The sequence below is a fragment of the Meleagris gallopavo genome, chromosome Z (genome assembly GCF_905368555.1).
Source record: "Meleagris gallopavo chromosome Z, MGAL_WU_HG_1.1, whole genome shotgun sequence".
NCBI classification, from domain to species: Eukaryota; Metazoa; Chordata; class Aves; order Galliformes; family Phasianidae; genus Meleagris; species Meleagris gallopavo.
In genome coordinates, this window is record NC_139435.1 from 20914159 (window position 1) to 20936780 (window position 22622).

At 38.4% G+C, this 22622-nt stretch overlaps 1 protein-coding gene across 5 annotated transcripts in view; it reads left to right on the top strand.

Moving 5' to 3' along the window:
* Window position 1: 1 nt before the first annotated feature.
* Window positions 2–22622, top strand: part of NLN (neurolysin) — a 36878-nt gene continuing 14257 nt past the window's right edge. The window contains exons 1-5 of one of the 5 annotated variants that reach the window (XM_085212555.1): window positions 2–128; window positions 11850–12106; window positions 14195–14343; window positions 20512–20619; window positions 21964–22066. In XM_085212555.1, the coding sequence (XP_085068681.1) occupies window positions 103–128; window positions 11850–12106; window positions 14195–14343; window positions 20512–20619; window positions 21964–22066 (643 nt within the window). In that variant the 5' untranslated portion in view covers window positions 2–102. Of the gene's footprint in view, window positions 129–153; window positions 328–3586; window positions 3609–4579; window positions 4770–6541; window positions 6616–11846; window positions 12107–14194; window positions 14344–20511; window positions 20620–21963; window positions 22067–22622 lie in introns of those variants that run through there. The other 4 variants (XM_085212554.1, XM_085212557.1, XM_085212556.1 and 1 more) reach the window with 4 other exon arrangements.

A 22622-nucleotide genomic window follows, 5' to 3' on the forward strand; every position in this document is an offset into this window, starting at 1 on the left:
GACGCCGGCCCTTCTTCTTTCTCCTCCTCCTTCTCCTCCTCCTTCTCCTCCTCCTCGCCGTGCGGCCCCGCCTCCCCGCGCGCCGCCCTCCCCTCGCTCCCCATGCTGGCCCTGCGCGCGGCTCGCAGGTAGGCGCGGCGCGGAATGGGGCGATTCGCGGTCCCGCGCCCGGGCGTTCCCGCTCCACCCGCGGCTCCGCGCCCCTCGGCCCCGGTCGGCCGTCCCGGCGGGGCCCGGCCCAGTCCCGCGCTGCCGTTGCTTCCCGGCCGCGTCCATGCTGCGCGGGGCCGAGCAGACAAAAAGGCCGGGGCTGGACAGCGTGCCCAGGTGACGCCCTCGGCTCCTGCGGCTCGCCCGCCTTCCGGAGACTACCGGCGCGCGGGTGGGCGGTGTGGCCGGGCCAGCCCGCTCGGAGCTGCGGTGGGGTGCGCGGGGAGACAATGGCGAGGGGCGCGGTAGCTCAGCTCGCCTCCTGCCAGGGGTGAGGCGCGAGACGGGCGCGGTGCCGGAGGTTTGACAGTGAGGGAGGGAGCGCTGCCTCTGTACTGAGTGCTGTCTCCGGGAGCGCCCGGAGAAGCATCGTGGAAGACGGCGAACTGTGAAAAAGGGAAGGGAGGAGCCGCGCCGTGCTCGGGGCACGGAGAGTGCGGGCTGAGGCTAAGGGCCGGGCTGGATGAGCACGGGCTGCCGCTGAGTGAGCTGCGGTGGTGAGTGTGGATCTGAGCTGTAGGGTGAAAGGAGGAGATGGTTGCTTACCGCTGGTGAGCTGCTGAGAAATGACAGCTGGGTGCGGGCTGCGTACGGCGAGGCTGGCTCTCGGGGGCTGTCATTTCTGCCACAGTTCAGGGCGAGTCTTCGGGCTGAGTTAGGGTTGAGGTCCCAGCGGTTAGAAAACAAGATTAAAAATCATCCTTATTTTCACAAAGTTACCGCTGCTGTAAATTAGTTGATGGACTCGGTTACGTTATTTTTGTATAGTCATTTTCATTGTTTCATTGTGTGTCAATCCAAAATGCTGTCTTACTGGCCTTCTTTGTCCTGAAGATGTTTCAAACAAAAACGGCAAATAAGTATTTGAAGGATGAAAGTTATTCCGTTATGGGAAAAAAAAATAAATAAAGATCTGTCCTTGCAATTTGTGTTTGGAAATTGAAGATATTTCTGTAGGTAATGAGGAAGGATTGATATTCATTTCAGAATTGATTTTTTTTTTTTCATCACTTGTCGTAAGTACATCTAAGAATGGTCAGTGCAGTTTGTTAATTGTGTTGTTTTATTTTTTGTCAGTCATCTTTAAGCGCGCCCAAGTAATTGTTTCACAAAAGAGAGTGATCTCAGAAGCCAAATAGAGACCTCCAGGTCTCAGAAGTTAAGCACGGGGTTGCAGTTGAATAGCAAACATTCTCAGGTGATGTTTTTAGTCAATACATTTTAAATGCGAGATTAAAAACTGAGTTTGTAGGAAGTTTCAAGCTGCATGTCTTATGTTTGATAAAATGGCTTTGAACATTTGAATAGTTCATTTAAAAATAGACAGATTTGGAGAAGTAAACTATCTGCAGTTGAGTACCTTCCCTATTAAAATTCAAAGATTAACATATTTCAACTAAAGAAAAAGGCAGGCTAAGGCATACTTTAGTGAAGTCAGCACAGTAGACTCTTTACTTTCTGAGGCTATTATGTGTAATGGAAAAAAAGCAGGAGTGGAAAATGTGGCTTAAATAATTCTGTTACGCTAAAATAATTCTGCAGGGTTCATGATTCTAGAATCTTTCTGTCAAAAGCTTCAAGATCAAATTTTGAGCTGTAAGGAAGCTTTATATAGAGTCCAGGGGAAAAAAAAAAAATTAAAAAAAAAAAAAAAGGAAAAAAAATCTAAAAATTGCATTTAAGGGCTAATTTTAGGTTTTCCTTCCTGGAAAGGTACTCTGAACACTGACTTTTCTCTTGAAAAAGAATCAAACCAGCAGGAAGAGAGGTTGGGGGAAGAGTCAGGAGGATGGCAGGGAAATCCAAAAACCTCTTACAGTCTCTTTCTTGTATCTTATTATTTGTGACCATACTGCATGTGTACGCTTTCCTTAAAGTATCGGCTCCAACAGGGTCCAACACCAGCAACAGTAAGGTCCAGGCAGGACATTCAGGACATCTTTCATTTTCCCTGTGCTATGAGGGCTACACAACCTCCTGTGTGTGCCCATCAGCACTTGTTTCCTATGGACAAAAGCAAGAGCTGCCACCTTTTTAACTGCAACAGGATCTACGAAAACAGTTTATCTTCTCAGCAGTGTTTGCTGATCAAAACTGTTCCCTGGACCTGCTGAGTCAAATGTGTTGGGACTGAAAGCGTTTTGTGGGTCTGAATTACACCTATGGGCTATCAGTTGGATGACACTAAAAAAATCAGTGCAGATAACATTTTTTTGAGGACATAGCTGTCTAGTGCCAATTCCCAACTTCTTTCTTTAAAGAAAGAAGTTGGCAAGTGGCACTAGATGATCCTTAAGGTCCCTTCCAACTCAAAGCCATTCTATGATTCTGGGATAAGTAACATGGAAGCTGTGTCAGGTGAGGTTGAGTGTTAGAAAAAAGTTCTTCACCAGTGGATGGCTGGGCACTGAAACACTGGAACAGGCTCCTCAGGGCAGTGGGCAAAATCGCATGCCTACTGGAGTTCAGAAACATTAGGATAGCACTCTGAAACACTGGCTTTGAAATTCGAGTGGTCCTGTCTTAGACTTGGACTTGATGAATCTTGTGGGTTGCTTGGGGTGTTCTATAATTCTATGAAATGCCAGGCTTGGAAAGATTTGTTTTGGGTTATTCCAAAAGTCTGTCAAGATCAAACGTAGGGAAGTGTATATGATGGGACAAACATATGTAACTTTTCGGAACAGTCCCATGCCATATCATGTTGGTTTTGGGGACTTGCCAACACAAAAGACATTTGTCATATGATTTGGTGAAAAATAAAAATAAAAAAAAATCCTGCTAATGCATTTTTATGTTGAACTTTCCTCTTACAACTCTTTGATCTGTTCTTGAGTTGTGTCAAAAGTAGCAGGGGAAGAACTGATCACTGTTTATTCTCTCTGTGCTGTTTGTGTTTGTATAACTTTCTTTAAAACTTCCTCTAATTGTCTGTTTCTGTCAGGGAAGAATCCCCATCTAGTTGTTCTTTGAGTGGAATTTGCACAAATGGGAGAATTAAAAACCAAGAGAGTTTATAATGGCTGGGAGCAGCAGAACTGCACAGAGTATGTGTGTGCTTCACCTGTTACAGAGTCTTCTGGTCTTCCTTACAGCTTTGCTCAGCCCCATATTTTTGTATGTACTGTCATCAGTAACTGCTGTAATTTCATGAATCCTACCTTTTTCTAGGTGAAGTATGGATATGCTGAGGAATATGGAACCCAACCTGGGACTATGCAGAACACCGAGTTCCATTTTTCTGTTTCTTTCAAGTCTTTTAACAGTTTCTTTTTAAGATGATGTTCATCTCACAGCAGTATCATTTTTTTTAAAGACCTTTTGGTCTAAAGTCTTTGGAAATCAAACAGATGACACGAGCTGACCCTGTCTACTTAAAAGACCTTCAAAGAATTCCAGTAGGTTACTGAGTTATGAATCCTCTTTTTGTCAAAGGGGCTCTTTTCCAGTATGTATTAAATGTATTTGCCTTGCATACTTAGAAACCCTCCTCGATACTTTTCTCTGTCTTGCTGTCCTGTCTTCTTTTTAATTGGAGTCAAAAAGCTATTTTTAATTTGTTAGCTGATTACATTGACGTACTGAATTGTCCTGGTGGAAGCAGTGTGTGGTGCTTGCACAACAGGGCATGGACTTTGGATGTGTTAGATTGCAGGCATGATAGTGCTTATGCAACAGTATGTGAGAGAACTGGAAATGCTTTTTTCCCCATTGGGTTTTGTGTAGTAGATGATACCTGAAAGATGGCTCCTACATCAGATTCAGTGTACTGTAAGTAGTTCACCTGCAGTCTGTATGGACATAAGTCTCTCAGCTTTCTTTTTAAGTTTCTTCAAGCAAAGTGTGCAGGTATGGAAGTACACCATGATGCTATGAGAATTCAGTTCACAGAATGGATTCAAAGCCCAGACAGAGTAAGATTTTGTTTTTGTTCTTCTTTAGAACTGTGGATACTAGCATTTTAGGTTTTGAGAAAGAAGATCTCAAGCGTTCTCCAGAATCCTGACCTACTGTGTGGTCCACTCCAGCATATTGTGTGGGGATAGCTTTCTCTTATGAAAATCAGTCAGAGCTGCTTCCAACTTGCTTTTAAAGATTACGGGGGGGACATGAGTAGAGTATGCAAGTGTAGCATAAGGCCTAGGGGTTTGTGCCATGTATAACTTGCTATGCATACCTATGATTTTTACTTCAGATCTGCATTTTTCTTTAATTGATACAAAGAACCTTTTCCAGTTACTTTACTGTTGATGGTGATACTTCCACCAAAGAAACGAGTAAGCATTTGTTGAAAGATGCTAAGACTGTAAAAGTAGAAGAGAAAAAGAGAAAAATGTATTTCTCAATAAGGGTTCTAAAAGGATTCATGTAACTTCCATCTTTTTTTATTTCAGTTGATCTGAAGAGCTAACGGTGTACAGAAAGATGAGCAACGTAAAATTTACTGTGATCTGAGTTGCAAATAATCTTTTTTCTGAAAGATGCAGTGACAAAACTAATTATTTAATGTTGAAAGATTGTCAATCATCTTCTATTCCATCAAACTCTGTTTAATAAGAGTAAGTTTCTTGTTAACAGTTATGGAACTTTAGATTAGGAAATAGAAAATATGCTGTCCTCTTGCCATTGTGGGATCTGTCTGTCCCAAACTCTGTAATGACACAGAGCCAAATACTTTGCCAAGGAAAATCACTTAAGAATTCAAAGCATGTATTCACCATTCCAAACACTGTCAAGAGCCAAACTAATGAAAGGACTGAGAAGTGAAGTGTAATAATGACTTCAAAAGTGTTTGTCCGGCAGGAAAAAGTCATTACTTAAATTCTGTGGCTGTGGTCCCATTCATTATTCTTAATTGAAATAATGCTGTGATTTAACTCTGTGTGATATAAGTGATATAGCTGTATTTTATTCTTCGTTGGATTTTTTTTTTTTCCCCCCTGTTCTTTTTTCTGTCTGGCATTACTCAGTCCTCTGCTGACTTTGCTTGATTTTGTTCTTTCTTTACTCTAAAATAAAAAAGAAAAAAATACTTCTTGCTTAAATCTGAGTCAAAACTGGAACAGTGGAGATATATTTAAAATACTAGCAAAGAACTTAGACAAATTTTGTCTATTTAATTTGCATCTTAAAATCCATCCAGATTACACAGACCAACTGCAGTGCATCCAAATTGTATTACTTGTTACTGAAATCACACTGTAGTGTTTCTGAAATGCTTTTTAACTTAAGTAGGTCTTCGTTTACAGGAAAAAAAAAAAAGAAAAAGAAAAAGATGTGTCATTGAACCCCTGGATATGTGTTTAAAAACCATTTGGATGTGGTACTTAGGGACGTAATTTAGCGGAGGTTGTTAGGGTAGTATGGTTAGGTTGCGGTTGAATGTGATGATCTTCAAGTTTTTTTCCAACCTGTGCAATTCTGTGATTCTATGATTGAATATGAGGCTTGGTTTACTTAAAGGTTAGGATAAAGGTTTACTTAAATCATGCCTGTCTGTTACCATTTATATATGTGTGGTAGCACTCAGAGGGAAATGCTAGTATATGGCATCTCGTTCATGTTTTAAATAATTATTCCTGAGGCAAACTGTCAGTTTTTATATTGCATTAATGGAGCGTGCCTTTTTTTATTATTTAAACAAGACCACTAGGTGGCGTTGAAACACCGAGGCCCTGTGAGTGCTGATTGAGGTCACCTGATGAATATGGTCTCCAGATTTACGATGCTTCTGGCATGCAATGCTTCTTGCAGCCTGCAAGACAAGGAAGTACTGTTTTACTAAAATCTACTATTTCAAGAGTTTGAAAGAACAGAATGGTCCTGTTGCTCTCATTTTTAAATTAAGTGCTGTTACAGTGCTACATAAAGTAAATTACAAGTTGAAAAATATATTCATTGTGTTTTACATGATGATGTTGTGTGTGGTGGTTATGTTTGTGCAAGAAATCCACACATTCTGATGCAATTTTTAAGCTGAGAGCTTTTTTTTTTTTTTTTAACTTACAGACGTGCACAAAGAGTGTAACATCCCATTTTGTTTTAAATTCATATGTACAAACCTGTGGAAATATATATTCAGCGCTAACCCATCTGAATTATTGTATCTCTGCCTCTCTCTTTGCCTCTTCTATTCTTTTTTTAATTTCCTTTCTTGGCTTCCACTTTACCCCCAAAACTGTTATCCCAGATCTTTCATAAGGAGTGAATATATGATGGCTGCTCCAAAAGTAATGGCTCCTGTTGTATTCTATTTTGCCATGACATCAGAGGCGGATATTAATGGTATGGCAGTAGAGGTTGAACCTTCCCACTAATATCACGCTGCACGTTGTTGCTGTGACAGATGGCAGCAGAAGGTCAGTCTGAGAGAATGGCATCTGACATGGAAGGGCATCTGACATAGAGCAAAGGTGTGTGATTGAATTGCTCCATGTGAAGAAAATGGATCCATTGACATTCACTGACACTTGCTGAATGTTTGTGGAGACCAAACAGTGGACGTGCACACACAGTAAAGCAGTGGGTGGTGTTTCATGATCAAAGAATGAGTCTTGGACAGAATTACAGAAGGCTTGGAATTGATCTTTGAGGTCCCTTCCAACCCAAGCAATTCCATGATTCTGTCAATTTGCAGTCGCGGTTAAATGAGACTGCAAACTTGAATCTGTTATAAAGTGATCATCAATAGTAGCATCACGGTTGCGGTTTTTATGTTTGCATTTTCTAAAGCAGGTGCTACCCTTTGCTACTTCTGCTTCACAGTCTGAGGCTTTTTTGTTAAATAGTGCATTGTTACAAAGGGTTGTTTGGCATCTTCCAGATGTGGAAAATTGTTTTTAAACAAAACCAGGCTTACATAAATGATTAGTATGTTTAAGGTATTTACTGCACAAGTTAAAAATCAGCCCATAAACTTAATTGCTTTGCTCATCTTTGCAGCAGTTATGTTCGTCGCTATATTGCTGTAAGAGAGTATAATAAAAGTCCTCCTCCTTTCTAAAATCAAATTATGTTCATATTTTCCAGAAGCAGCAAGTAATCAAATTTTAGATTTGTTGGCAAAATAAATTACCTGATGTTGTAGCAAAAATAGCAGTGATTGCAGTCTGCAACTTAGAAGCTTTGTTTTCTTTTTCAGAATCCTGTTTTAGAAGTTGCTACTAAGCTTTTACAGCTTACACTGCTTTTGTTAGAGATTGTCATTAATGATAGCAGTCATCTAGAGGCTTTTTTTTTTTTCTCAACTAAACTCATGCATCATATGTATTTTCAGGCAGTGGTGCTGGCTTAGATGGCTTTTGGTAATCTTCTCATCCATTTTTTATGCTAGCATAACTGTTTTGAAGCTACGCATTATGGATAAACAGAAGAAAAGCTTGGCCTGGTCCATTTTTTTGTCTTTTTGTGGATGGCATTAGCAGGTATGGTGCAGTCATCATACTGGAGGGAAGGACTTCCCTCCGGAGGGACCTGGATGTGCTTGAAAGGGGCCACGCAAAGCTCATGGCATTCAGCAAGGCCAAGTGCGGTCCTGCATCTGGGTCAGTGCAATCCAAAGCACAGACATAGGCTGGGGGGAGAATGGCTTGAGTGTAAGTCTGTTGAGAAGGACTTCAGAGTGTTGGTTCATGAAGAACTGAGCATGGGACATAAGTGTGTGCTTGCAGCCTGGAAAGCCAGATGTACTCTGGGCAGCATCAAAGGAGGAGTGGCCAGCAGTGTGAGGGAGGGGATTGTCCCCCTTTGTTCTACCCTCATGAGGCCTCACCCACGGTAATGTGTCCAGACCTGGGGCCCCCAGCATAAAAAAGATGGGGAGCTGTTGGAGTGGGTCCAGAAGAGGGCCACAAAGGTGATCAGAAGCTAGAGCAGCTCTCTACAAAGGCAGGCCCTCTGTGAGCTGGCCTTACACAGCACAGAGAACAGAAGGCTGTGGGGAGACCTCATTGCAGCCTTCCTGTACTTAAGGGGCCTTACGTGAAAAGTGAGAGGGACTCTGTCAGGGACTGTGGTGGTAGGGCAAGGCTTACAGGTTCTAAATTTAGACTCTCTTTGTTTAAATTAGATGTACGGAAAAAGTTATTTACTATGGCGGTGTTACTGGAAAATGTTGCCTTGTCCCTGGAAGTGTTCAGAGCCATGCTGAGTGGGGCTTTGGGCAACTTGTCACTGCATACAGCAGGGGAGTTGGAACTAGGTGATATTAAAGATGTCTTCCAACCAAAGCCATTCTATAATTCATTTTTTCACCTGTATGTTATCTCTTTTTAAGTATGATCCTGCTAGTAGTTACGCTGCCATCACGGGTGGTGTCATATACGGGGCAGAAATAAGTGGCAGAAGATGGAGTGGGATGGAAGAGGAACATCTTAATGCTGAATGTGGACCTTATCCATAACTCAAATATGTCAACAGTTCCACATTGCACTGCAGACAATTAAATGTAATGTCTGAAAGATTGAACTGGTCAGTTCACGCACTGGCAATAGAGTATCCGTGGCCGCATGGGATAATTGCAGTATACACATAATCTTCTTTACATTTGTTTATTCTTCTGCCTAATTTAAACTGAATCATTTTCTTATTGCGTAGTCTGAGTAATGACTGGCTCCTCTGTAATGGTGCTGCCATTTACCAAAAACAATCCATGTTTCTTCATTTGCTTTTTGAAGAACACTGCTTGCTGCTTCATCTGGTTCCTACTATTATTAATATGATTTATTTAATTTATTTTCCAGTTTGTATCTCGGAAGTTAAGATTTCTCTCAGTGGCACAATTTACAGTCACATTTTCTAATAACATGACAAATAAAGCTGCAGATCGTCTTTGAAACATCATTATTTTAGCAGTGTTCTCCTTTCTTGTCTCTTTATATTCTGTTTAATCTTTAATTTTACATTGCTATCGTTTCTATGCTTCACTCTTGAACAAATAAGACATTCTCAATTTTATCGTTTGATATTTGAAGTCTTGGGCATTTGGTTACAATTTTAAGTAAACAACAAATATGAAATACTAATCTACTTAAAGAAATGGCAGGAATAAAATTTCACCTGTGCACATACTTCAGTTGCATATGGCTTTTCATTATTCTGATGTGAGTCGCATTGGCCCAAAGTACGATTGGCAGCAAGGTAACAGTATATGTTTTAAAATATCAGTTTGAGTTGTGTGGTTGCATATAGTGATTGTTTTTACTTGAATTGTTATTATTTCATTTTTGAAAGCCCACATTGGTTTAGAGAAAGACTTGTGAGTCCTGAGTTTTTACTGGCTTTGTTCTACATTTGTTCATACCTGCTAATGCTTCATTGCATCAGGAGGAGGCAAAATATCAGCATTGCAAAACAAAGCCAGTTTTCTGTGTCTACTTGTCTCTAGCGGATATAGGCAATCATTTGATAGCATTTATGCCAATCATTTATAAAGCTATTGATTTTTAGTGTTCCACCATGCAATTAGTCAGTCTACAAAGAAAAGCAGGTGGTCTAATCTTTTTTTGTGTGCTTAGAAGAAGTGCTTAGCAGCAATTAGGGACTCTTTATTAATTAAACTTGTCCAGCTTTATTAATTGAGCTTGTTTGACAGGCTGAAATTAAATGTTTCTTGGACAATGCTGTTGGACACAGCAGAGCTGTGTTTTCTCTGTGTGAAAGTAATGAATTACATAAAGCTGTAGGTTCCCTTTAAAAATAATATCAGCCTTTTATCTTTCACCTTAGCATAGACGTCAACTTTTTTTTTTTTCAGGTTGTTGTTTTCATTTGATTCTGTTTTATTTCTATTTTGACTTTAATTTGGCATATTTCATATTCCTTCTGACAACTTTTGGAGGGTGAAAAGCGCAAGTTCAGAAACTGCTTTGAGGAGGTTGCATCCATAAGGCAGTGTCAGAGCTGCAGTGTGTTAAAGACTGACATAGCGCAGTCCAGTGGGAAGCAGACTTAATGGAGTGCTATTCTGTAATAGATTCATAGATTCAGGGTAGAATTCAGTAGTTCTGGATTCTCGGAAATATTTCATCCTGAGAATGCTAACACTTGTCCTTTTATTTTCATGAAAGTAGCTTTGTTTATTAGAAACTTCTAGACGAGATTCCAACTTGCAGTAGTCCAGCGGAGAAGCTGATGGCACGTTAATGTCAGATCTGAGTTTGTACTGGAGAGAGAGCAGATGGAAGGAATGCTTTTTATTCAGGCTTTGTTTTCAGAGTTTGGTAGTTAATATGATAGAGGGTTATATTTCTGTATGCCAGTAGAAGTTAAAAGGAAGCATCTTGTCTACGCTGGTATGGGAGGATTTGAAGAAATGATAATAACAAGGGGAAAAAATCTTAGCATAAAATGTAGATTAGGGATGTTGCCTTTCTTTTATGTCCTGTATAAATGACTTTGACTAGGCCATATCTAGAAAATTCCTCTCTTAGGCCACTGAGACCTTTTATTTGAAATCTTTCCTTCAAAAGGAGTGCTCTTCTTGGGTTGAAATTGGAAGGCAGATAATAAGCCTCTGCCATTCAGAGCTGTTCTTACTAACTCAGAGATCTGGTCCTTGCTACTTTTCTGAAGGTATGGGTTGGTCTCTTAAGATATTAAAATCTGTGGCATTCTACTTCTTGAATGCAAGCTGTCTTTTAATTACTATCAATTCGTTATGTCTTTCAGCAAATAATTTATATGTAACTGAGATATTACTGTGATATGTTTTTGACTGTGGGTTTTTGCTAGCCAAGTTTCAGTCAGCTGCCCAAACCTGCCTACTTCTCCTTTATACAGCAAAACTGATGTTGCTTTTTAAAGTCCAAGGAGGTGGGAGTGTGGAAGCCAATATTTCCAAAGCCAGTCTATTTTTAACTTTTATTTGGATTCATTGATTTAGAATATATCTTTTTAGTATTATCGCAAGAATTATTAAAAAGTCAGCCAGTAATTGCACTGCACAGCTATGATCAGTTACATATGTGAATTGTTCTACTAACTAATGCTGAACTGTATTTGATGTATACAAATCAGGATTGATAGTATGTAAGTTGCAGTTAGCTTGCATCCTCTTCTGGCATTAGAATGAAGGAACTTGTGTAGGAACTACAAAAATTAGGAGCAAATTTTCAACAAAGTAACAACTAGAAATTTTCTTCCTATGGCTGTTTACATGGCAGACATGTATACAAATATGAAATAGTTATAGTGAACACAAGCAGACATGGGTGTTTTTTTTTATCTTATTGTACGCATATTTGTAGTTCTCATTCATCATAATCTGCAAATCACTGCAGAAAAATGCAAATACTGTCTGTAAAGTTTCAGTAACTGAAATTCTGTTTTTCTTAGAAGATTAAATAGTAACTCAGTCTATTTTTTTCAATATCAAAGTTTTTGTCTCTGTCTCATATTTGGCTCTGTATGGAAAAGGCTGTAAGACAAACCTCTGACTTACCTAAAATTAATTTTAAATAGTTAGATAATAGCTGTGGATGCTCCAGAGGACAAGTAACACATGATTTTAAGTAGGACTCTGTTCTTACTTGTATGAAAATACTTTGTGGTTGTTAAAGGTCTGCTGCCTATTTAATATTTACTGTAAACTTTCTCATGAACTGGAGTCTTTCTGCAAAGATCTTTTTTTCTTCTTTCAGGTCCATTGGGCCTCGGCTTTTGTTGAGAATGACATTAGGAGCAGAAATCACTAACCAGCTCAAGGCTTCTTCATACATAGCATCAGGCCGAAACCTTTTGAGATGGGACCTGTCACCAGAGCAAATTAGAACAAGAACAGAAGAACTAATCAGGAAGACAAAACATGTATATGATGTTGTTGGGAAGCTTAATATTGAAGAAGTGACACATGAAAATACCGTACAGGCTTTGGCAGATATAGAAGTGGAATATGCAGGTTAGTGTACGCTTTCTGTGATTTTTATTTTTTTTTCCATAGTGCATTTTCAAGCCTGATAAGCAGTGCCTATCTCAGTTGCTGCAGAATTTGACTGAGATGAGCAACTCAAATGTAACAATGGAAAGATTGATAAACTCTTAGTGGAGAAAAGATAGTGGATGAGAATGGAGGAATTTTGTGAATGCTTTTTCAATAAAAGAATACTTGACTTACATGCTTTTACATTATGTCCTATGAAGACTTGAGGCAGTGCAGGAGAGGTATTGGTCTTGTGATCACATCTAGACTGTTCTGAACAAATTACCAAGACCTTCCAATGTACGGATGCAGTGTATAGTCAAACACCAGTCATTTAGTTAACTTCTTAATAATCCTCAGAGGAAGTGGGAATAATAAAAATATGTGGTGGCTTTGTTTTGGAAAACCTGTGGTTGAATGTTTGTAGTAGTCTGTGTAATAAAATATCAAATTCTCTTAAATCTCTGAAAAAAAAACCTGCATTTGCAAGAGAAGTGCTGAAAACAGACACTCCGGCATGGAGCTCAATCTTCATCTACCAGGAAGGAACAGCCTGTAGCACAAATGATTGTGTTATAACATTAGTCTATTGCTTTCACATTACTTCATAGTTCGGTTACATCCAGTGAATTGACTGGAATTGATGCTGGCAGATAGACTCACTAATCTTCATCCAAATAGATTCTGGACAGATTCAGTTTTAATTGTATAAATGTGTTTGGTATAAATATTCTAAGTCATTCTGCCTACGTATAAACCTCCGTGCTTTAAATTAAATTAGAAGGCAAATCTGTTTTATTCAGAAAATAGTGGCCATTAGCCCGTAAGCAGAGCTACTGAAAGTCACATGTTCTCTAAGATGTACTTTCTTCTCTACATTGCCATTGCTGAATTGGGTCATATCTAACCTTTCAAGGCCATTTATTAAAGCTGTATGTGAAATTACCAGAACTTACTTCTGAAATAGCCCACGGCATATGATATGTTAACACAGCATGATTTTGGTTAGGATCTTGGATTTTTAGTCCCATTTATCCCTTTCTCAGGTGCATGAAAAACATTCCCCCAGTAACTGGAGCTCATAAACTGAGGAGATGCATGTTACAACAGGCCTTATGTTATCCTTAGATGATGCCAGAATTAAATTTGTTGTTTTGAATCACAGTGCTCTGAGAACAGTAGAGGAGAAAAAAGGGTTTTCAATGGTTTTTAAGAGAAACCATATGCCGTGCATTCTGAAGGTTTCTGAAGTACTGAGAGTAATCTCTGTGCTTTATAAACAACTTCAGAGTAAATAAAATTTACTCTGTTTTACGGGGTTTTTACAACATCATGTTAAAAGATCACTAATCTAAAACATCATTTTTGAGAGAGGAAAATGAAATTATAATTGACTTAAGTTAATTCAGCTAGTCAAAACAATTCATTTCTATTTAGCACTTCTATTCCTTAGAAAGATTAAGTATTATTTAGTAAGTAAGGTTTTACTTAATCTCAACAGGATATTCTAAAAATATCAGTAGTTTACAATCTCTAGAAGTTCAGAATACATAACATCTTTTTGTTACCGGATTGTTTTCCCTTAAACATTTAGATGAAGATGGTGATTTGACACTCTTCTCTTGTACCAATTTAAAAATAACTTCAGGACAGATGGGCATATTTGAAAGATATAGAGTCCTTTATTTTAAAAACTAGTATGGAAGCCTCTTTGCCTGCTATGAAACATTGTAAGTCTTTACTTGCAAATGTTATATCTTCCAAAAATCATGTATCCTATTTATACAACCTTCAGTTGACTTCACAGAAGTGCAAAGGTGGTAATTAGTCTTAGGTAATGGATTATTTTTGTAAACTGTTTATTTGTTATAATGTTACGCAATTCTGTCCCATGACTCATTCAATTTTATGTTAACTCATGTCCTTCAAGCCCAATTTAAGCATCTGGGTGCTTTCGATACTTGTTTCTTTTATCTTCTATATATAAATATCAGAAGAGGGAGGAAAGGTTTCTTTGTCCATGATGTTTCTAGCCTTCTAAGTGTTCACTGCCTTTTATTTAAACAGTGGAAAGAAGCATGTTGGATTTTCCCCAGCATGTCTCACCTGACAAAGAGGTACGCTTAGCAAGTACAGAAGCTGACAAAAAGCTTTCCAATTTTGATGTGGAGATGAGCATGAGAGAAGATGTGTTTCAGAAGATTGTTTATTTGCAGGTAAATTACATATAATAAAGAAGTGTATATGCACAGTGCTTTTCAAGATCCCTGTCACTCCTTAAATGAACCTTGTATTCTTCATCTGCACTGTTTACTTTGTGGTTCATATTTTATTAAAACAGGAAGAACATTTCTGTTTATTTAAATCTATCTAGTAACATTTAATATTAATATCCAGACATAATTTAGAGGTAATTCAGGAAAGCCATCTAATGTGAACCAAAAGAAACATGTACATTTGTCCATGGTCCAAGTGTGAATCTTCCCTTTCAACCCTGCCAATTTAAAAACTGTTAGTGATGCTAATATGTAGGTTGCTCCAAAAGTAATGCCTGCTATTTATTTCCTGTTACAAACTGTTACAATAGGTATGAAGCGCACAATAGCACTATTTGACAGAGCAAATTTTCAGCTACAAAACACTCTTCTTCAACGTAGTCACCACCATGAGCTATGCATTTTCACCGGTGATGTGCAAGAGCCTTCATAGTGCGCTCGTAAAAATCTGTGCCGGTGGAGGTAACTCACTGTCACCACTGCTGAAGTGCACCATCCACTGCCACACTGTGCTCACGTGCCCGCTCTTTGGTCTCCATAAGTGTTCACTAGGTGTCAGTGAATGTCAGTGGGTGCCGGTTTTTCTGCATGGAGAAATTCAGAGACACAGCTTTGCTTCATATGCACTTCCTTGATGAAATGCCTCTCTGCTGCCATCTGTCACACAACAACAAAATGTAACATGATATTGATGGCAAGATTCAACTTCTACAACCATAGAACTATCACCCTCCTCTGACGTCATGGCTAACAGAATAAAACAGGAGACATTACTTTTGGAGCAGGTCTCGTACATTGGAGCCCTATTTCTTGATGTAATTATTTGTACTTTTGCTGTGTTGAACTGGATGTGTGAGTAATATTAGCAACACCATAGTAAAGTACATTTCAGCAGCACTGTTTTCTGTTTCTGTATTTTCAAGGCATATGTTCTAGTGTTTTCTTCTAACTGGATATTGTTATATACATGTTTGTGTAGGTGTTTAAGAGCATCATTTTGAATATTTTCTGGTATGTTTTGACAGACAGTGCCTTATGTTGAAGTGTCAGTTACTGGAATCAGTTGCTATTAATTAAATGCTTGATATATTTTATTTTCTGCAATCTTCTCACCCCTCTGTGTAGTATACACAGATAGATCTAGGGCTAACCTACTGTACTTGTATATTCGTCTGCTTTTAATTTACAGGTATTTCTGTTAGTAGCTAGTGAAACTGACTGCTATTATTAACTCTTCATTACTTTCAGTTCAACTTCTTCATAAGGTTGCTTTCATGTAATGCTTTCTTTGTTTTCCTTTCATCAATATTTGACTTGTGTAATAGTTACAATTTCTGTTTAAATCTCCCATTAGTGTTTTTTAGATTGCACTTGGCTTAACTGCAGCATGCAAGAATCTTTAGCGTTCAGTTAGTGCTGTAGGGTAGTGATCTGCACTAAGTTCTCAGCGTGTGTCAACTTCATAACAACCATGAAAGTAATAATAATACTTTTTTTCTTCAGAATAGCTGTGAAATTGTCAACAGTGGCAGACTGATAGTTTTGTTATTTCCAAATAACAGTACAAAGTTCTTGTTAACTTCTACTAAACTTCTAACACTTTATCCTGTTGGAATCTCTTAGTTAAGAAGTCAAGTTCCAGGTCAAAAAGAGACTTCAACAAACAGGAATGTTTTCCTGCAATCTTTTCATCAGTTCAATGAAGCTAGCAAAACACCTTGGCTAAATCAGGCTTTTCATCAGCTCTGTGTTCTGTTAGTTCCGATATGATAATTCAGTTTTATGATCCTATTCATGGGACAGTTTAAATACAATGAAGAAAATGAGGCCCCATGCACTTGCACGTTATTTATAATATAGTTGCTCCACTAAAAGATGACTAAATATGCCACACTTAATTGATGTTTGAGCAAGGACTAAACTTTCATTGGTTCAGCTTTATTTAGGAACTGTTGATGGTGGAAGATCTGTAAAGTTTTTGTATTTAACTTTAAAAAGTGAAAATAATGTAGCCTTTTTCTTTTCTGCATACATAAGGGGAAAAATTCTTCATAGATTTACATTGTCAAATATGTCCTGGAACTTACTCTTTAGAAAACTTTTATTTTGGCATCTGAAACCTGGAATAAAAGTGAATTTGGTGGGGAAGCTATCATTTAAAATTTTCTTACTCCCAACATCTGCACATGTTGGCTAGCACAGGCATGCTTAAGAATGTTGCCAGTCTTCTCCACCCACACATATACTCAGGAATCTCAACTTGTTGTAAACAGCTACTGCAGTTTTTGTTCACAATATTCTAAGTTCATTCTATTTCTTATTCTGCTTATTTCTCATAGAATAAGATAGCATGGTTGTGCGAAACAAATTTGAGATGGTGTATAAAATTAACAGCAATGATCACTTACAAAGTTCTGGGAAATTCCAAAATTTCATGAGTGTAGTATATTCGAAATTAGCACTTCTGATGTGAAGGTTGTTTGGTGAACTGCATAGAGCATCCTGACCAGACAGAACTACAGAGATGACTGCAGAGAACACTTGGCTCCTTGGTACTCATGATGGCTTGTCCTTAAAGACCTGGCAGGTCTTTCTGAATGTGTTCTGTCCTTGATTTAATCTGTGATAAACTTCTCAAAGGCTTCCGTAGGTATTTGAAGCTATTTAACACTGATATCTTGAAAGTGTATGGAGAAGTATGTAGTCATGCAGTCACCAAGAGAAGAATGTAGAACACTCATTTAGTTTTCACTCCCTTTTTCCCAAGATATCTTCCTCGTATTTAGCTTTAGGTAGAAGGCACCAGTATTCTCTGGCTTTAAGGACATAGAACTAGTATTTGCGAGTTCTCTCTTTCTTCCTTAAATCTCTGCTGTGTTTGGGCCCAAGAGATTTTCAGTGGTGTGGCAGTTCCATTTTTCAAATATGCGTGATATTGAGGCTAGGAAATCCTTCACAAGCCCTTACTACCTCTGAAACTTTTCAAAATCCTCTGTCCTTAACTGTTGTTACAGTTCATTTTTAGAGAGTAGCCTGCTCTGCTTTTTTTTCATCATTCTATTTCTGAGCCTTCAGCACAGTAAGCACAATATAAACATTAATGAACTGACTGTCTGTATATTTCACCTCTACCATGGCAAAGTTGTACTTTTTCTGTCACACTAGTCTTAGCTGAAAAAGTCAGGTAAAGTCCTTGGTGATTAAAAAAAAAAAAAGGCAAAATTGCTCCCATTTTTTAAGAAGGGTAAAAACGATGACCCTGGGAGCTACCGACTTGTCAGTCTCACTTCCTTGTAGGGAAGGATTGTGGAGCAGATCCTCCTGGAAGTTATGCTAAGGCACATGGAAGAGAGGGGATTGACATTGGAGAACAAGGATGGATGGCTGAACCAAAAACAAATCCTGCTTGCCCAACCTACTGGCCTTCCATGATGGTATATTTGTATCAATGGACAAGAGAAGAGCCACTGTCTGGACTTCAGTAAGGTTTTTGACATGGTACCCCTCAACATTCTTCACTTCAAATTGGAAGAATGTGCATACGATAAGTGGACTGTTCAATGGACATGGAAGTGGTTGCAGGATTGAACCCAGAGAATGATGCTCAGTGGTTCAGTGTCTGGATGGAGATCAGTGATGAGTGTTTCTCAGGACTCAGTGTTGAGAGCAGCACTCTAGTATCTACATCAGTGACACCAGCCAAGAGATGAAGTGCACCCTCAGCAAGTTTGCAGATGACTCCAACCTGCATGATGTAGTTGACGTGCCTGAAGAACGGAGTACTGTCCAGAGGGACCTACACAGAGTTGGACAATGAGCACAGGAGAACCTCATGAAGTTCAACAAAGCCAAATGCAAGGTATTGCACCTGGCTTGAGGCAACCCCTACTACCAATACAAACTGGAGAATGAAAGGATAGAGCACAGCCCTGCTGAAAAGGACTTGGAAATACTGGTAGATGGCAAACTGTACATGAGCCAACAATGTGCCCTCGCAGCCCAGATAGCCAACCATTATCTTGGGCTTCATTAAAAGAAGCAAGGCTAGCAGGGCAAGGAAGGTGACCCCGTCCCTCTGCTCTGCAATGGTGAGGCCTCACATATAGTACTGCGTCTAGATGTGGAGTCCTCAGTACATGAGAGACATGGACCTGTTGGAGCACATCCAGAGGAGGGCCACAAAAATGATCCAAGGGATGGAACTTTCCTACAAGAATAGTCTGAGAAAGCTGAGGCTGTTCAGCCTGGAAAAAAGAAGGCTTCAGGGAGATCTGATAGCAGCCTTTCAGTATTTAAATGGAAACTACAGAAAGGGAGGATATAGACTTGTAATAGGACAAGGTGAAATGGTTTCAATCTAAATGAGTATAGATTTCTGTCAGATACAAGAAAAGTCTTTTGCAGTATGATTGGTAATACACTGGAACAGGTTGCCTGCAGCTGTAGGGGAAGCCATGTCCCTGGAGACATTATATTATGTACAATTGCACTAATGTTTAGTGGTTCTGTTGTAATGCTTCTGTGACCTGTGATTCTTCGCAGTGTAAAGGGAAAGCTTAACCGTTCTAATCTCTTACATGATTCTAAACCCACTCTGCACTATTTTTTAGGTCTGCATACAGGGCAGTAGCAGAAGTAGATATTGGTTATGTGCTGTCATGTAAATTATTTTAAAATGGCAGTTGGCAAAATATCTATTTCAGGGTTGCCATTATTATTTATTTTCTCCTGGAATGCAATTGGGTTCTTATCTCTTATTTTTTATCATTAAAGAGTTAATTTGCACTGGTCATTGTTAGTTGACACTCGTATATAGTTGTGTAACTCTTCCATAAAATTTGCATGTTTCAGTGTTCTTATTTTTTAGATCTGCTAGTCATGAATTAATTGTATGTAGGTAAGCTGGTTAGGTTGTTGTTAAGACAAGTCATAACTAATCCCAACAGCTTCCTATTTTAAAGGTGAACTTAAATAGAATGTGTCCTTTTTAGCAAGTGCTGTAGCTTGCATCTTGTTAGAATGTTCATTTTTAGCTAGTGGAAGATAAAATTATAATGTAAAATGCTATTTTATAGCAGTATTTACAATTTAGGATAAAATCACAATTTTCTGAATTAAATAGTTTAGCTTTAGTCAGTTGGAAGGAAGACCCTCATGACGTTGGTCCATGTTCTGTTACAGCTAGTGTCTTGTCTCTTAATATTGGATGCTTTAGAAAATGATCATTCAGGAATCTCTGTAACTGTATAACCAGACACAGAAATACCTTTTTATTTGTTGCTATGGATTGCTTTGACCAAGAGCAGAAAGATCTGTAAGTTTCACTTTTATACTATTTGAAGTCCTTCAGTGAACCCTAGAAGCATTTACTTTTTAAGATTTTTTTTTAATTAATAACATTATTTTTAATCCCTTCAATTTTTAAACTATGATATTACCTTGTAGCACTGATTACTGCAAGTTAATGATATACAGAAAAGCTACATCCACATAAGAGCTTTAGTATACTGCAATAATAATTAAAAGGGTTAGCTTTTATGACAGCATATAAATGTGCTACTTAGGAAAAGTGTACACAAAATATGCCTCTGTTCCTGCTTCTGACTGAAGTATTCAGTAAAAGAAAATTCCATGCTAAATCAATATGAGAATAATGTTATAAGGAATAACTTTTTGGAAAATCCTTCATACTGTAATTCATGATACTGCATTGTTTCTATGGTGCCCATAGGAAAGATGGGGAGGGAATCTTTTTCAGGGAGTGTAGCAGTGCAACAAGGACTTAGCTTTAAGCTAAAAGAGGGTAGAATTGGATTAGATACTAGGAAGAAACTTTTTACTCAGAAGAATGTGTGGCACTGGCACAGGATGCCTAGAGAAGCTGTGGTGCCCCATTCCTGGAGGTCCTCAAGGCCAGGTTGGATGGGACCCTGGGCAGCCTGAGCTGGTGGGAGGGCAGCCCTGCCCACAGCAAAGGGTTGAGTCTGAATGATCTTTAAGTTCACTTCCAACCTGAGCGATTCTGTGATTCTGTTCAGACCCTTTTAAATTCTTAGTGTATATGTCTCACTGTATTATAAATTAAATTATGCTGTACTGTCATTTCAGCAAACCTGCAATCTGGAAAATGTAAAGCCTGAAACAAAGCGGTACCTAGACAAATCAGTTCAAGTGGGAAAAAGAAATGGACTCCATCTTCCTAAAGAAGTACAACATGTAAATATGGTTCTTAGTTAATAAATCAAAGGGAAACTTTTTGAAGAGATTGTATTATTCTTGTGTAGTAAGTGTTTGTGCCTATGGTCTTGCTTAATTAGTGCTCTAATTTTAACTGTTCTTATTTCTATGTCCATCTTTTAAACTCTAATTATCATTAGTTTTTAAAATTAATTTGTTGGATTCCTCACTCAGTGGATATAGGTGGTATACGCGACTTTTTTTTTTTTGGTCCAAATTAGATTCATAACCAAAAGGCTTCTCGAAAACATTAACTGTGAGCCCAAGCTTCAGAAGCACATATGTAGTAACTATCATGAAGTCACAGATATTTTAATTTCAAATATTAACCATCATTATAAAATGACTCCAAGACTTTAGCTCTAGGTAACTTCAAGGGAGCTTTGAGAATCTTGGACCCATTAGAGGAGAAATTAAGCACATAAAAGCACTTTTCAATTCTGAAAGGTATAGAAGTAAACTTGTTGGTGTTTGAGAAGCTGACATAATTTAAATTTTGAACTGATGTTGTGTAACCATCAGTTACGCTTCTCAAAGAGACTTCTGTCTTTTCTGAAAATAATCATTCTTTATGTACATACTTAAGTTAGTGAAAATGTTGTTTCGTGTGTATTTGTATACCACCAATCCTTCTAACGAGATTTTTAAATACTTTATAAGTAGGTAATAGTTGAGCTATATTTAAGTAAAATTTCTATTAATTTTATTTTATGCCAAATTTCGTGTTTGTTTGGTATTTTCATTACTTGTGGTTACAGTGTTCATTGAACTTGCCAGTAAGGGGCAGTCATGCTATAAAATACATTAGAACATATTTCAGATATGTGTACAGGAGGATTTTAAAGTGAATTTGGAATGCTTTTATCTAGTGTGGATATTCTTTTTTTCCTGCCTCTATTCTGGTTCAAAAAAAGTGTTTTTTAAAGGTTGCATCCATTTTTACTTGTTTGATACTCTGTGATTTCAGATTTATACTTACAATTTTAAGTAAAATAAAATGGATGTTATCGCGTAATGCTGTCAGAGAACTTGTTTGTACTCAGTCCCAGTCTCAGTTGAAAACATGTTTGAAATTGTTAGAGCACTAGACTCAGCCTTGGGCTTATTGGCAGCTAGATTACTCAAGACAAAAGAAGGGTAAAAATGAGCTCAGGGGCAGGGGAGACGTGATACTTCCTGCAATATGTTGCTCAGCCAATAGCAGTATTCAGTGTAGGCTAGCAGAGAACCTAACTGGAAAAAATTAAATACTGTTCAAGTGGAAGATAAGTAATTGCCAGCTGATTTTTTTTCCCCACTAATTTTAGTTTATACCCAATATAGGAAATAATGAAAATGAAGAAAAAATTAAGTGAGCTGTGTATAGACTTCAACAAAAACCTGAATGAAGAAAATATGTTTCTTATATTTTCCAAAGAAGAGCTTGGTGAGTACTATGCTTGTATTTTTTCCTTTTCTTTGCCTTCCAGTATTGCAGGTAGTCTTTTATTGGCCCCGTGAATGATGGTTAGATAAAATGAAATTCCAGCTGTATTCCATTCTTAATTCTTCCCCAAGGAAAGTTTAGAATCACAACTTGCAAATGCTTAAAATCTCTTTGTAGACCTGTGCTTACTGAAGTTACACCTTGCATAAAGTTAGCATATCTGCCCTACCTTTTTATTTCTGTAACATTACTCATCCTTGCTTCTTTTCTCAGTTCTCCAATATCAGGCAATCCAACATGTGTTATGTTCTTTACAACTATCTGAACAACTTTTCTGTCATGCAAGATATTTAAGTCACTGAAATCATTTAAATTGATCTAGAAGTCATACAATCATACGAGGCTTGGGTTGGAAAGGACTTTAAGGCTCATCCCATTCCAACTGCTGTGAGCAGGGTTGCCACTCACCAGATCAGGCTGCCCAGGGTCCTATCTGTCTTGGCATTGAATGCCTCCAGGGATGGGGCATCCACACCTTCTATGGGCAACCTGTTCC